The sequence below is a fragment of the Manihot esculenta genome, chromosome 5 (assembly GCF_001659605.2).
Source record: "Manihot esculenta cultivar AM560-2 chromosome 5, M.esculenta_v8, whole genome shotgun sequence".
In the NCBI taxonomy this organism is placed as follows: domain Eukaryota; kingdom Viridiplantae; phylum Streptophyta; class Magnoliopsida; order Malpighiales; family Euphorbiaceae; genus Manihot; species Manihot esculenta.
In genome coordinates this window covers 27,762,797-27,777,120 of record NC_035165.2, presented here as the reverse complement: position 1 = coordinate 27,777,120, position 14,324 = coordinate 27,762,797, and the positions used below count along the sequence as shown (strand labels likewise).

At 31.8% G+C, this 14,324-nt stretch overlaps 1 protein-coding gene across 17 annotated transcripts; it reads right to left on the bottom strand.

Annotated features, from left to right (window-relative positions):
* Nucleotides 1-2,912: 2,912 nt before the first annotated feature.
* On the bottom strand, nucleotides 2,913-13,945 carry LOC110615814 (pterocarpan synthase 1). Of its 17 annotated transcripts, none has more exons than XM_043956915.1 (4): nucleotides 7,969-13,896; nucleotides 7,706-7,759; nucleotides 6,230-7,145; nucleotides 2,913-5,534 (listed from the first exon to the last, which is right to left on the bottom strand). In XM_043956915.1, exon 4 carries the CDS (start codon nucleotides 3,731-3,733, stop codon nucleotides 3,188-3,190), a length of 546 nt encoding a protein of 181 aa, XP_043812850.1. In that variant the 5' UTR covers nucleotides 3,734-5,534; nucleotides 6,230-7,145; nucleotides 7,706-7,759; nucleotides 7,969-13,896; the 3' UTR covers nucleotides 2,913-3,187. The 17 variants fall into 17 exon arrangements, 16 of the variants coding, with proteins under 16 accessions (XP_043812850.1, XP_043812855.1, XP_043812854.1 ...); XM_043956920.1 differs by lacking the exon at nucleotides 7,706-7,759 and having other exon boundaries at nucleotides 6,230-6,448; nucleotides 6,533-6,624; XM_043956919.1 differs by lacking the exon at nucleotides 7,706-7,759 and having other exon boundaries at nucleotides 6,230-6,427; nucleotides 6,533-6,624.
* Between the last annotated feature and the right edge of the window lie 379 nt (nucleotides 13,946-14,324).

Here is a 14,324-nt window from a genome sequence, read left to right as displayed (position 1 = left end):
CGTTTTTTAATTTAATTAATTTTTAACTAAAATTTAATAATAAAATATGATACATTTATTATTCGTAATTTTTTTTGAAATGGTATTAATTGTAATCTTTATAATTTATAAATTATATTAATTTTATATTTAAATTAAAATAACTCAATTTTAAAATTACATTAACTTTATCGTTATTTGTATATATTAGATGAATTATAATGATAAATTTATTTTAAAGTGGCGAGATATTCGAAAAAATTATGAATCGCTATAAGAAGAAAGAGTTATATATGGTTACAATATCAAGAATTATTTGAGATATGAGAAAAGATTATGAATACAAAAAGAGTTTATATCATTGCAATATTAAAAAGAAAGAAGGCGTGTATGGCTATAAAATCAATAAAAATATTTATTATTTAAATCATCAAATATGTAACTTTGAATTATTTTTTATTGTTATAAATTGGTTTATAATATATAAATAATAAATTAAAAATTAATTAATTTAATTTTATATTAATTTTTAATATATTACTATAAAATAAAAATATAAAATATTCATTACTCTATATAAGTCTGCTAAAAGATTACAGTTATTAATGACACGAGGAAAAGGATGAAAATGGCAATTCACAAGTTAAGTTCTGAAATGATATTCCACGATAAAATTATTAATGGACTTATTCTCTGATAAAATTTAGAGAATATCAAAACTATAATTTATAAAAGTTTTCTTAATTATATTATATATTAGTTGTTGAATAAAATTAGTATAGAATAATTTTTTTAATAGCCTGAGTTTTCTTATATATAATATATATTGTATTTTATTTTATTTTATAATTAATTCATTTCTTTTTATTTTAAAATTATTTTTTAATAATAATATTATTTAATTAATAATCTATATTATATATAAAAGTGAGGAGAAAAATAATAAAAAAATTTCTAAATCATTCTTATTTAAATTTAATAATTACTAATTGATCTCTGTTTTGATTGCTTAAGAAATAATATAACTTTTTTATTATTTTAAAATTTTAATTTATTTGAATATTGATTTTTATTTAAATTTAAATTACATTTTATTTATAATTTAATTTTAATTAGTTATATAATTTTAAAATTTATATAAATTTAAAGTACTTGTCCTATTTATATTTAAATTAATTTTAAAAAAAATTGTTATATAATTTAAAATAAAATTTATAAAAAATGGCTAAAATTATTAGATCTTTTCCAAAAAAAAAATATTTTATGCTTCTAATTTGAAAAATTATTAATTTAAAAAATAAAAAAGAAATTCACGTTTTTTAAAAAATTTAATCTCCATTAAAAAATTTATATTATTACAATAAAACAGTAAATTTAATTATTGTTAAATTATTTTAATTTTTATTATTATTTAAATTATTTAGTGTGTTTGTATAAGTTTTAAAAATAAAATATTAAATTTATGTAACCTAATTCCGTGTTAAACAAAAAACTAAAATCCAAAAAAAAAACCTTTATTATTAAATTAAGTAATTTTATAATATTTTTAAAATTAAATTTTAATTTAATAATTCTTAAATAAAATATAATTTTGTAATCTATGATATGAAGAGAAAAAAGAATAATATTGTTAAAAATATAATAATACTTTTTAATTATTTATAATTTTATTTAAATATTAAATTCATTGATATATTTTATTATTTAAATAAATTTTATAGTTAGTTTAAAAAATATCAAATTTAGAGATATGTATAATTATAACAATATTAAATTTTAAGATACGAAATATTGGAATAATATATTTAAATAGTAAATAATATAAAAAATAAATCTTAAAATAATAATTTTTAATTCTATTAATTTATAAGGATCAAAAATAAAATCTTCACAATTTTATAAAATGAACTGATAATTGAAGAGTTATCTAAGTTCATTAATCTTGATTTTTTAATTATTCATAATTATATTTAAATTTTAAAATGGATTATAATTTTATCAAATAAATTAATTATAAAATTATCTAAAAATCTTAAATTTTAAAATATGTAAAGATTGTGAGATAAATTCAATTATTAATATTATTATATATTATTAAATAAAAAGTTAATATTATTTTAATAATAATAATTCTAATTTAAAATTATTTTACTACCTAAATCTAATAAATAATATTAATTAATTCAAACTATTATAATTAAAATAAAATTAATAAAATTATATTTAAAAACCCGAAGATAAAAAAATGAAATTGTTAAAATTACCATAATAATTTAAAATTATTACAATAAAAGTAATTTTAATTATGAATTAATATAAATTTTATTATTTATGGTTCATAAAAATTTAAATAATATTAAGACAAGAATTATTAGAATGGCACATGTAAATATTAAATAATATGAAAAAGTATTTTAAAAATACTAAATTCTTAATTTTTATATTAATTTATGTATTCAAATTTAATTAATTGATAAGATTTTCTTTTATATAGATAATTAAAAAAAAGATGAATTGATAATTTAATAATTATTCTATCTCCATATTCTTAATTTTTTAATTATTTATAATTTTATTTAAATTTTAAAATGAATTATAATTTTATTAAATACATTAATTATAAAGTTATTAAATAATAAGTAATATTAATTATTTTAAATTATTTTATCTATTAAAATAAAATTAACAAAAATTATATATATATCTAATAAAATAATTAAATTATTAAAATTACTCATAATAATTTAAAATTAGTATAATAAAATTAATTTAATTAAAAATTAATTAAATTTCCTATTTAAAATTAAAAAACTATAAAACTATTATTCATATACTTAAATTCTATTTTTATTATATTTTTATATAAAATTATAAAATAGGTTATATAAAATTAAAATTTTATTATTTACAAAAAAAGTATATCTGAAGTCTGAAACTAGTGCGGATAACGGTCCAGTTTCCGGATATTTTCGGATCATTTCACCACGTATATTCACAAATAGAGAAAATCAAGGCACACATCATAAAAAATATTTGATGTTAAAATACATGGCTTTAATTTCTTGTAAAGATTAAAAGGTCAATTAATTAAACTTGCATATATATAATCCTTCGTTTTCATCTAAATTTGACTCGATAAATCTTTTCAGAACTGGACTTTGCAATCTCAAGAAGAAAACCTTCACAAGCATGGACAAACAACTCAACCTCATCCTGGAATTATTTGAGATCGATTTGGAAATCTGAGCTGAAGCTTTACATAGTAAGTTGCCGGAAGATCATCCCTCCGAGCAAAAACAGCAAGCCCACGAGCAAACGCGAAGGAACCAGTCCCACCAACCACCGTAAGTTCTTCTCTATCTCTTTGTGCAACATGCCTGGCCTGAACATTCAGGCTGCCGGAGTACTCAGGTGTATCGAATGAGAGATGAATAATATTGAAACCAGAACGTGCAAAATTTTCAATCGGAATAATGAAACCCTGGGCCTTCCCAACAACCCTGGAAGTGTTCTCAGGTCCTTCTGTGAGAGTGCGATGGAAGATAAACGCTCCAGAATCTGGCCATGCAGCTGGCTGCTGCACGTTAGTGCTTGAGATGTGAGGTTGCTGAATGTAGAGTGAGAGTGCCACCCAGGGCCTGGAGAGATCCTTTGATGAAGCCTTGCGAGGTAATGGAGAAAATACCGATAAGAGAATCACCAGCAGGATGGATACTGAAACTGCAGTGATGAATATAATCCGACAAAGCATCATGCAGAGATGAAATATGTTTCAAGTAGTATGCTTTTGGTTTTGATATTGGGCTGTGCTTCTCATTTGTTAAAAGGATCAGTTTAATACATCTGTTGCCATGAATAAAGGTTTTGGCTACCTAATCCACATCCGGGGTGGATTCCTAAACCTCAAATCTAAATAAATGTAGTTGTTGTTGATATAATACTAACTCTATTAATCTGGTAATCAACTAACAAGATTATGTATTTTTGCCACTATCTCACAGCTGTTTGATTCTATAACACATCCCTGGCAACCCATGAAATATTTGAGTATTTGGGCTGATTGCACTCTAATAAACTGGATTTAAATATATATTATTAAATTTAAGGTAAAATTGATTTAAAAATTAAACGAGTTAAGAAGAGATTATTGATCAAGAACGCCTGCAGTATTCACATCGAAGCTTATTAGGTTTCTTGTGCATGTGCATGTGCTTCGTGCTGTCTCTTGCACATGTGCTTCGAGTAACTACACAAGATACACCCTAGCATCAACCCTAGCTGGGTCCCTTGATATGCATCTTTACGTTGTTTGCAGAGGGCAACAGTTCATTGCAGTCGCTATAAAGAATGCAGCAAGGGAGCTATTAACGGTCTGGGGAGTTAAAATAGGCATTCAGGTTGCTGAGGGCAATGGCTTTGCAAAGTACACTGTGCTCAGATTTTTCAGGTTAAAAAGACATCCTTTCATTCCAAAGACGAATTTAATAGGTGAATTCTTATAAAATCTTTGATTCTAAAGAAGTCTGTGAATTTAAATAAAGGCAATGCATCATCATCAGAAGTAACAGATGAGTTAGCTGAAAGCTCCCAAATCAAAGCGTCAGGCAATGACTATCACCTACCAAGCATCAGTTCAAACAATTTGCAGCCTCTCCTCCTTTATCCGGGCTTGAGACCGGCTGTGCACTAGATAACACAGGCGGAGTTGCATGCATTAAAAACCATACAAATGAAGACCACTAAAGGAAGAAAAAGAACTCGGGAAAAAAAACAAATACGCAAAATCATCAGCACTCGTGGCACAGAAAAGACCAACACCACTAGTCCACAACCAGAAAATACAGATGCAGCAACAGAACAACACATCAAAAGACATCTGTTCTCCTTCCCAACATCTTGAAACCAGCTAACTACACGTGAGAAAACACCAATACACTAGTGCAAAACCAGAAAATACACCCACCTTCTTGAAGCCTAATTGTGCCTTATCCCTCACTGAACATCACTGAAGGAACAAGATCATAGCTGAGAAGCAATTACAACTTTCAGCTTCTATTCCATTACAGTAAAAGAAATGTGAATGTGAGAAGGGGACAGACACCCTCAATTGCTTATCATCAATGCAGACGCATGCAGAGAGAGGGAAGCAAGCTCAGAGAAGGAAACCGGTTCATGCAGACTTAAAATCGCAATACAATACAGATTGAGAGTAGGAGCATGAACCAAAAAGTTAAATCAGGATTCTCTTCACATCTCTAGTTTCCAATTGCAGCAGCTAAACCTGGACATGGACCAAAGAAGAGGACAAGACTTGCACTTATATTCCAACCCATATGCCACCCAGTCAGCAAACCACCAGAAATATAGGAAACGCTTGTTATTTCAGAACATGCGGGAACTGCATAACAGTGGGAACGGACCAAAGAGAGAAAAGGATGAGACTTGCAAACCCATGTTAACAGCTGAAGTTGGTTGACACAGTATGTAGACCGTCTAAAGATGCTCCATCACAAATAACAAGCCAAACAATAACGAGATCAAATTGTGTGGGGAACCTGGAGACATATGCAACTCTTGATTAAGAACTTAAAATTGGATGCACAATGCAACCAACAATAAAGCAAAATAAATTACAGGATTATGGTCACAACATCACTGTATTAAAACTCTGGCAGTGTTGATCTTTGTAGTTTGGGCTAGAGGCAACACTAAGGCAACAAGATCTCCTATCACCCTAGGAGAGAGGCAAGAAGCGAGATGACTTTTTTAAAAGGGCGACAAGAAGCTAAAATTTTTAGATATTTTAAATATATACATATAAATATATATAATATAAATATTCACATAGTTGACTAACTTCAACATCATCAATGCCACTAAAATAAATTATGAATAAGTAGCAATTTAAAATCAATAACACTCATGATACATTCAGTGTTGTTCTTAATAAATAAACAAATATTCTCATAAATAAATGAACAACAAATCATAAATCAACAAAACCCATTATAATAAATTTCTAAACAAACATTGAAATTCATGATTTATCACAAGATTCATAACAACAGCACCCATTATGTTTGGAGATTGGCTGGAGAGTGGAGACATACAATGATGTGGAGAGAAGAATAATGAGAGGAAAGGAAGGGAGGAAACTGGAGAAGAACTGAAGAAGGGCGGAGAAGAAGAAGGAGATCAGGAGAAGTGCGAAGAAGGAAGAACAAGAAAGAGGATATGAGACGAGACATACCCTGTGGAGGCATTGGTGTTGGAGACTCGAACGATGGCTGCGGTTTGGAGAAGGTTGTGTCTGTCTGGCTGCTGTGCTGTTTGGAGAAGGCAGAAGAATATCGCAGGACACTTAGAGCCTAAGGGGTATCCAACCCACATTCCTGTTGTCAAGAAAAAATTTTGAACACCTCAAACTGAAGACACTTGCAAGAACTTCCTGTTCATCCCAATCCACATGCTGTCAAAACAACTCCTTGAAGAAACTCAAGCTCACACTAAAGCCAGCAAGAAAACCAGGAATTAATGCTTAAACGTAAATAACCTTATATTTGCAGCAAGAGAACCCCATGCAACTGAGCTCCTTAAACTGGGTTTCTGATATCACAATTTACACTTCGTGCTGTCCTGAAAAAGCTGGAAAAGCAGATCATAAAGAAGATGGAGTACTTACTCCTACTTTCCTATCAAATTCGTCATACCCAAGTGCAATACATTAATGTACTAAAATATTAGCAAATTTTCCAAAAATGAAAGTCCAAGAAAGGAAGGGAGAAAAAAAAAGATCTTTTCAAAGATTTGGAAATAAGTTCAAAAGACCAAAAACACAAAAGTGACACCAAAAAAAGAAAGAACCTGATAAGGAAAGATCCCAAAATTACAACCCTACTCACTCAAGAATTCCATTTATATAAAGGTAAGAGCTGATATTAGAAAGGGCAAGAGTTCTCCCTGATTAACGTTCTCCTCAAATAACAAGCTGGAAATACATACAAAAATGCAAGCTCAGAAACTAATCTATGTGCCTAAATAAATAGAGATGCATAAATTTAATTGCCAGACAAAACTAGAGATAGTAAAAAAAAAAAATTCTCCCTGAGCACCCTGCCAACAGGTTTCACCATGCACATGGGATACAAAAAAAATGCTCCACAATCCTGAAAATCACACCACAAATCATCAATCCTCAAAACATCACAGTTGGTAAACCTTCAATAAATCTGAAATTTTAACATGCTAAAACGCCTATATTAGCCAAGCCTTTTTAAGAATTAGGAAAGAGAAGTTGAAACATCTAAAAATGAAATTGAAAGATCAATGTGAAAGATCAATGAGAAGAGATTTTATTGCTTTAAATGGTATCTCATGCACATAATGCAAAGCATATTGAGCAAAATACAATTTACATGCCCATACAGCATTACTAAGGGGAACCATAAATCAAACAACACAACATGGAGTCGCAGGAAAAAAGCAAGTGCAAGCTCATAGCCAAGACGATGAGGGGATAGATCAAATTAAAGACGACATATTTCTCAAACAGCAAACTAAGGGAGACCCCAAAAAAAAACGGTGCAAAATATTTCTCAAACAGCCACGAAAAGAAGGAAAAAAAAAAGAGAGAGAACACTTCCAAGATGAGCACCATCAACTGTTCCCATTCAGCATCACAATTATATTTCTCAAACAGCCAAAAAAAAACATAGTAGTTCTTGACCTTCACCAATTGATACCATTATGCTCCACAATTTAACACTGGAATCAAGGAAACCTGTCAAGGAAAGATCTCAAAATTATAACAACATTCACTAGGAAGAGCCAAGAGAAACTCCCTGATCATTCTTACTTAAACATCCTCTTCAAATAAAAAGCTGGGGACACACAAAAATACAGACCAAGAAATTCAATGTGCCTAATGAGTACAGAAATATAAATTTGGTTGCCAGAAAAAAAGAAATGAAAAAGTCTCCACGAACTAACCTAACCAGCCAACAGCTCTCACCATGCACATAGGATTTCAACCACAAAAATGTTCCATGACCCTGGAAACCACACCACAAAATCATCGTTGATGGACCCCAAATACTTCAGTATTTTAGAAGAACAAAATTCAACCAAAGAACAAGGTGGGTGCAGATGACTTCCTGATCAAGCCTGTGCACATATTTGCAAATAATGAGTAGTAGAAGATGCAAGCTCACATCTCTAACCAAAGAGCCGACACCAAATGAATGCAAATCTCAACACAACCTGTTATGTCCACTACATTGATGGAACCCAGAACAAACAAGAAAACTACACCCGAAATCCCCCAACATAACATGAGCTGAGGACAATAAATACTCCCTTCACAAACATCAACTTCTCCCTCTAATACAGTCCATCTCAAGAGAACCTGGAGACATAAGAAAGTGCATCTTTGAGTGAGACCACATAATGGAATATGATGGACACAATTTCATTGTATCAGAGCATATGTTAAACCAAAAACTTGGCAAAGACTTTCCTGTTCACAAGCTGCTGCAAGAAGAACCACTGGAAGGCTGGATAGCAGAACAACACTGGTACTAAGAGCAGAAGCCAGCCACAGGACCCAGAGACAATAGAAACAAAAGGCAGTCTCCTACTTGATCACATAATAAGAAATCACAGCCAACACATTTATCTTATCAAACACAACACCCTGGATCACTATTGGTCAATGCAAAGCCCATGAACTTTTCAATGCACTCGTGCATATAACTTCTAGGGACATGCAAAAGATAAAAGTATAGCAATCATGTTCTTTGGTAGGGTATATAAGTAGTTGAAACATCAATGGGAGAATTTTATATACACATGCAGCTTAGACTTTAAAAGTTCCTTAAAAAGGTTAGAGAAAAAAGAATGAGGGTACTTCTTGATTAGAATCTTCAATTGATCTCGATATGCTCCATGACTACACACTGGAATCAAGAAAACCTGGTAAGGGAAGACATCAGAATTACAACAAATAGGTTTCACCATGTGCACAGGATTGAACAAGAAAAAAACGCTCCACAATCCTGGAAATCACACCACAAATCAATCATGCATCCAAATTGCTATGCTTAAGTACTAGAAATCTGAAAGTCAATTAGAAATACTTCCATCCAAAAACCAAGGCACAAAAGACTTCCTGGTAAAGCCTGAGCGCATATTCTCTGATATTCCACCATTGAAAGAAGGTGCAAGCTCTTGTCAATGCCGGTATCAAGAAGCCAACAACAAACCAACGCAAAAACTCTTTCTTCCAAAATATGTCTCCATTATATCAAGGACTACCAAGTACCAAACGTCTATGAACCAATAAAAGAACAAATAAAAATGAAAATCCAACAAGACATTTGAACACTGCTCTGCACCACGCCATGAATGAGAACAGAAACTGCAAAAAGAATTCAAGATTATTAAAAGCAGAAACACAACACTCTGATACTACTCGCAGAACCTCAACAATATGAGCAGAGGACAACAATTACTCCCTCCATAATCGTGAACTTCCCCATCCAGAAGCTTATTTTAGGGGAGACTGGAAATTTCACAGTGCATCTTTGGGTAGACACTTATGGGCAGAATATCATTGTATCCAACACACCTTCAACCAAAACCAAAGCAATAACTTCCCGTTCATGACCATCCATAAGATGCCACAAAGACTTCACTGGAGGCACACTCAGGTTAACACCCAGCCATAGGACCCCAGAGACAAGACAAAAGGCAACATCCTACTTAATCACCTTAAGCTTCATGCACCATACCAACATAACAAGAAATCATGGCCAACACTTTAATTACATTGCTCTCTTCCTGCATCACTACCGATCCAAAGTGCATGCAGCTCAGATATCTCTCACATTTTAGAGAACCAAGGCACAAGAGAGGACACTTCCCAGAGGCAAGAGAACTTCCTTATCATTCCCAGTAAACATCTGCCGCAAACAATAAGTTAAAAACACATGCATACATACATAATCAGAAAATAATTATACAAGCCTATGACTATGAATATAGTAATCTAATCAACAGAAGTGCAAAATACAAAAATCTCTCTGACCACCCTGCCGACAGGTTTCACCAAGCATAAACAATGAATTTGTCAATGCACTCATGCAGATCCTGAAAAAAGAAAGAGACTGGAACTTATTTATTACTGTTCTTACACAAGGACATCACATTCTTATATTAAAATTTATGAACTCTGACTGAGGAACTAACATCCTAATCAAGCCTGTTGCACTCCTCCAAGTCCCTAAAACAATTATGGCATCATTGGAAAAGCAAATGCAAGTTCGAAGCCTAGCAGAAGATAAGGATGCAGAAACTCAAGGGAATGGGGCTCAAATATCTCTGAATTTTAAGAGAATCCAGGCAAAAGAGAGAATACTTCCAAATCAATACCATAATTTTATCACACTAGGCTCCTTATATTTGATTAGGCAAAAAAAACTGGGGTATATGAACCTGGATCAGGAGACCAAAAAAACTCTAAAAGTTAGAGAGTACCCACTCCATGATTTTACCGGCATAAACCGAATAGAATCAATATTCTAGAAGGCAAGAAAACTCCCTTATCATTCCTAGTAAACATCGTCCTCAAAACAATAAGTTGACAGCAAATGCAAACATACATAATCAGAAAATTGTTCTATATGGCCTAGTAACTATGAATATATAAATTTATATTAAGAGAAGCACAAAATAGGGTTAAAAAAAATCTCCCTGACCACACCCTGTTGACAAGTTTCAGCCTTCACAATTCACATGGGATTGAACTACATAAATGCTCCACTATCCTGGAAATCCTGGAAATCACACCACAAACCACCAATACTGAGGACAAAGGAACTTAAGCAAAGAGTAATGATGATGATATCCAAGAATGATCCTAATCCACGCCTCGAAAAAGGATTTAACATGACGTAAAAAAACACAGATTACTTGTTGATGGAAGTACAAATAACACTTTACTAGAAGGAAAAAGCAAAAACCAACTTAATAAAAAAAAAAAAAGCATCCAATACTCTGTTATCATAAGTTCTATAAATTCTTTGATCCCCCCCCCCCCAAAAAAAAAAAAAACCCAAATGTAGCTTCAGATGATGATCTTTGAACCAATAACCAAACAAACATCCTAAAATAGATAATCAGCAAAAACATGAGGAAAGATCATAACCAAGATGGAACAGTGCTAAATTGCTCCTACCCCTAACACAAAAGAAGTTTGAAAGGTCAATGACAAAACATCATTGCTTTAAATGATACTGTAGAACTCAAAGTGGATTGAACAAAATATATTATCAGCATAGCAAGCTTACTAAACACAAGGAACGACAAACAAATCCAAACGTGGAATCATTAGAAAAGCCTGCTCAATTTCATAACCAAGATGAGAAGGAGCAGAGATTAAATAAAGGATTGGATATGCAATGTGTGTATGTCTGTACACATTTAAGAAGAGATAATTAAGGGAAAGGAGCCAAATATTTTTCTCAAACAAGCAAAAAAAAGGGAAGAGAGAGAGAGGGAGAAGGCTCCACTGGATCCAAGGAAACCTGATAAAGAAAATCTAGTATTATAACAATATTCACACAAGAATGGGGAAGAGCAAACATCAGAAGAGGCAAGAAAACTCCCTGCTCCATATCTTCGTCAAAAGCTGGAAACACACACATAGAAACTCAGAAACTAGTTTTGTGTGACTAAAGTGTATGGAGGTATAAATTTAACTGGCAGAAAAATAAGGAGAGATAAAAGAAAAATCTTCCTGACTACCCAGGTTTCACCGTGAACATAGCATCCAACCACCAAAATGCTCCATGGACCTGGAAATCACACCAGGGAATCATCAATGCTTGGAATAATCAAAGTTGATGGACAGGTCTTGAGAAGAACAAATTTGAACCTCAAGTAGAAAAACTCAACCAAAAACCAAGGTACAAAAAGACTTCCGGATCAAGCCTGTACAGATATTATCAAATATTGAGTTGTAGATAGAATATTCAAGCTTACATCTAAGCTGTAGCTAACACCAAATGAGTGCAGCAAAAAGAACATCTCTATCTATATGTCTCTCCCCAAATCCATTAGTCCACTACATTAACAGAATCCTGAAAAATTACTATGGTTATCAGAATTAACCACAACACCACCTGTGGACCAATAGAAACAGACAAAAAAAAAGCTTACACCTAAAAACCACCAACATGAAAAGAAGACGATGAATACTCCCTTTCACATCAACTTCTCCCTATATACAGTTCATCTCAAGTCCATTGTATCAAAAAAGAGCATCTTCTATGAAGGACTGAATACCATTGTATCAAACACATCTTACACCAAAACTCAAACAAAGACTTCCTATTCGTGCCTATCCACAAGGCACAAGCTGCCAGTCGCTGGAATCCCACTCAAATCCACTTATGCATCACTATTGGTCCATGACATACAGATCCTGGAAAACAAACATCTAAAACTCATTTACTACTATTATACTCGGAAGTACTATAAATTCTTGTCTTTTAAGTAAAATTTGTTATATCTATCTTCCTGATAAAGAAGCAGAAGATCAGGATGCCTTACAAAGCTCAGATATTTCTCATTTTTAAGAGAATCCAGACCAAAAAAGGAGAATACTTCCCAAACAACGTCATGTTTGATCACACTATGCTCCATAGTATGATACATTGGAGGCACTAAAAATTTAAATATTATCACATTAGGTTATTATCATACACAGTCAACATCTCTTCGAACAGTTAGCTCAAAACACAGAAACTAGTTCTACATGCCCAATTAAATTAACGAGGGCACAAAAAAGAGGGTAAAAGAAAATCTCCCTCGCTACCCTGCCGACAGGTTTAAAAGGATTACATAAAATGCTCCCTGATCCTGAAAATCAAACCACAAACCACCAATCTTGAAAAGATACAGAAAGGAACCACCAAAAGAACCGTTTTTGCTAGCCATCATACAATCATTTTAAACAGAGTTTAAAGATTTAAAAAAATGATCAAACTGTGAACACTTGTTGAAGGAGGGACGAAATAACACTTGACCCAAGAGAGAGAAACTCATTTAAAATCACCGAACTTGAATGGATGTCTCCGTGGAGACGTGAAAAGAGGAATAAATTGCAATAATCCAAAAATATCATATTAAATCGATTATCAAGCTATCCGCAACACAGCGTTAATATCAGGAATCACCCTCTCTTTCCTACTAGAGCTGAAATCAATCAATGAACCAATCATCAGATCTGTGTGAAGCTGCATCGCAATTCATTAAAAACACAAATTCCCCAATCAAACAGAAGGCCAACGTAACCAATTTAAATATCTTCGATCTGAAGCCTTGATTCTGCTTATTCCAATACCTAACACCACAAATCAACCAGAAAATATTCTACCTACATGGTGAACAATCTACCAAATCTAAACCAAACCAGAAAGTGATCCTAAATAATCCTAGGCATTTCGATCTTCGGCAAAAATAACTTGCAAACAATAACCAGGTATGGAGAAAAGAAGAAATATCCACATCAACAATTATCTTCGCATCATAATCTTTTCTGCACATAGGAACCGAAACATACACAAATCATATCGTCAATATAAACAATCAAACCAACACGACCTCACTGATGTCTAGCAGAAAATAGAAGAAAAAACCAGAATTAACCAGATCCTCCACCACCGACCACCATCTTGAAACCTATCACCCAAGGCGAGAATCCAACGGAGGGAGGTGGAGTGATATTTATAGAAGTCGGAATGAGATTGAAGGCTGAGATTAAACTGTGATTGCTGAAATTAACGGCTAGGATTTATTTTGAATCACAGTGTCAGTTAATCTGGAAGCAGCTCAGAGTCGGTTGCGGAATGCTGACGCGGTCTTTATTCAGAGGCGGTGGGCGCTGATTCGTTAGCCAATTGATCTGTAAGCGACGCGTCAAGGGATAAATTTAATCAAAATTGAATGGCTAGGATTTATTCTTAATGGAAAGTCGGTTACTTATAATATATAAATTATTATAACATTACTTAATTTTATCTTATTTTTAATAATTTTGTAAAAACATTTTTTCATATTTAATAAAAATTTAATATTTTTAAAATAAATATAATTAAAAATTTATTTTTTTAATATATATAAAAAAATAAAATGAATAAAAATTATAAAATAAAAAAATATATATAAATATATATTTGAGATATATATTTTTAATTAAAATAAATGATTATATAAGTAATTAATCCATTTTTTATGCAATAAAGATGAAAAATGTTTTCATCGTCTTCTTTCCTTAGCGAATGCGG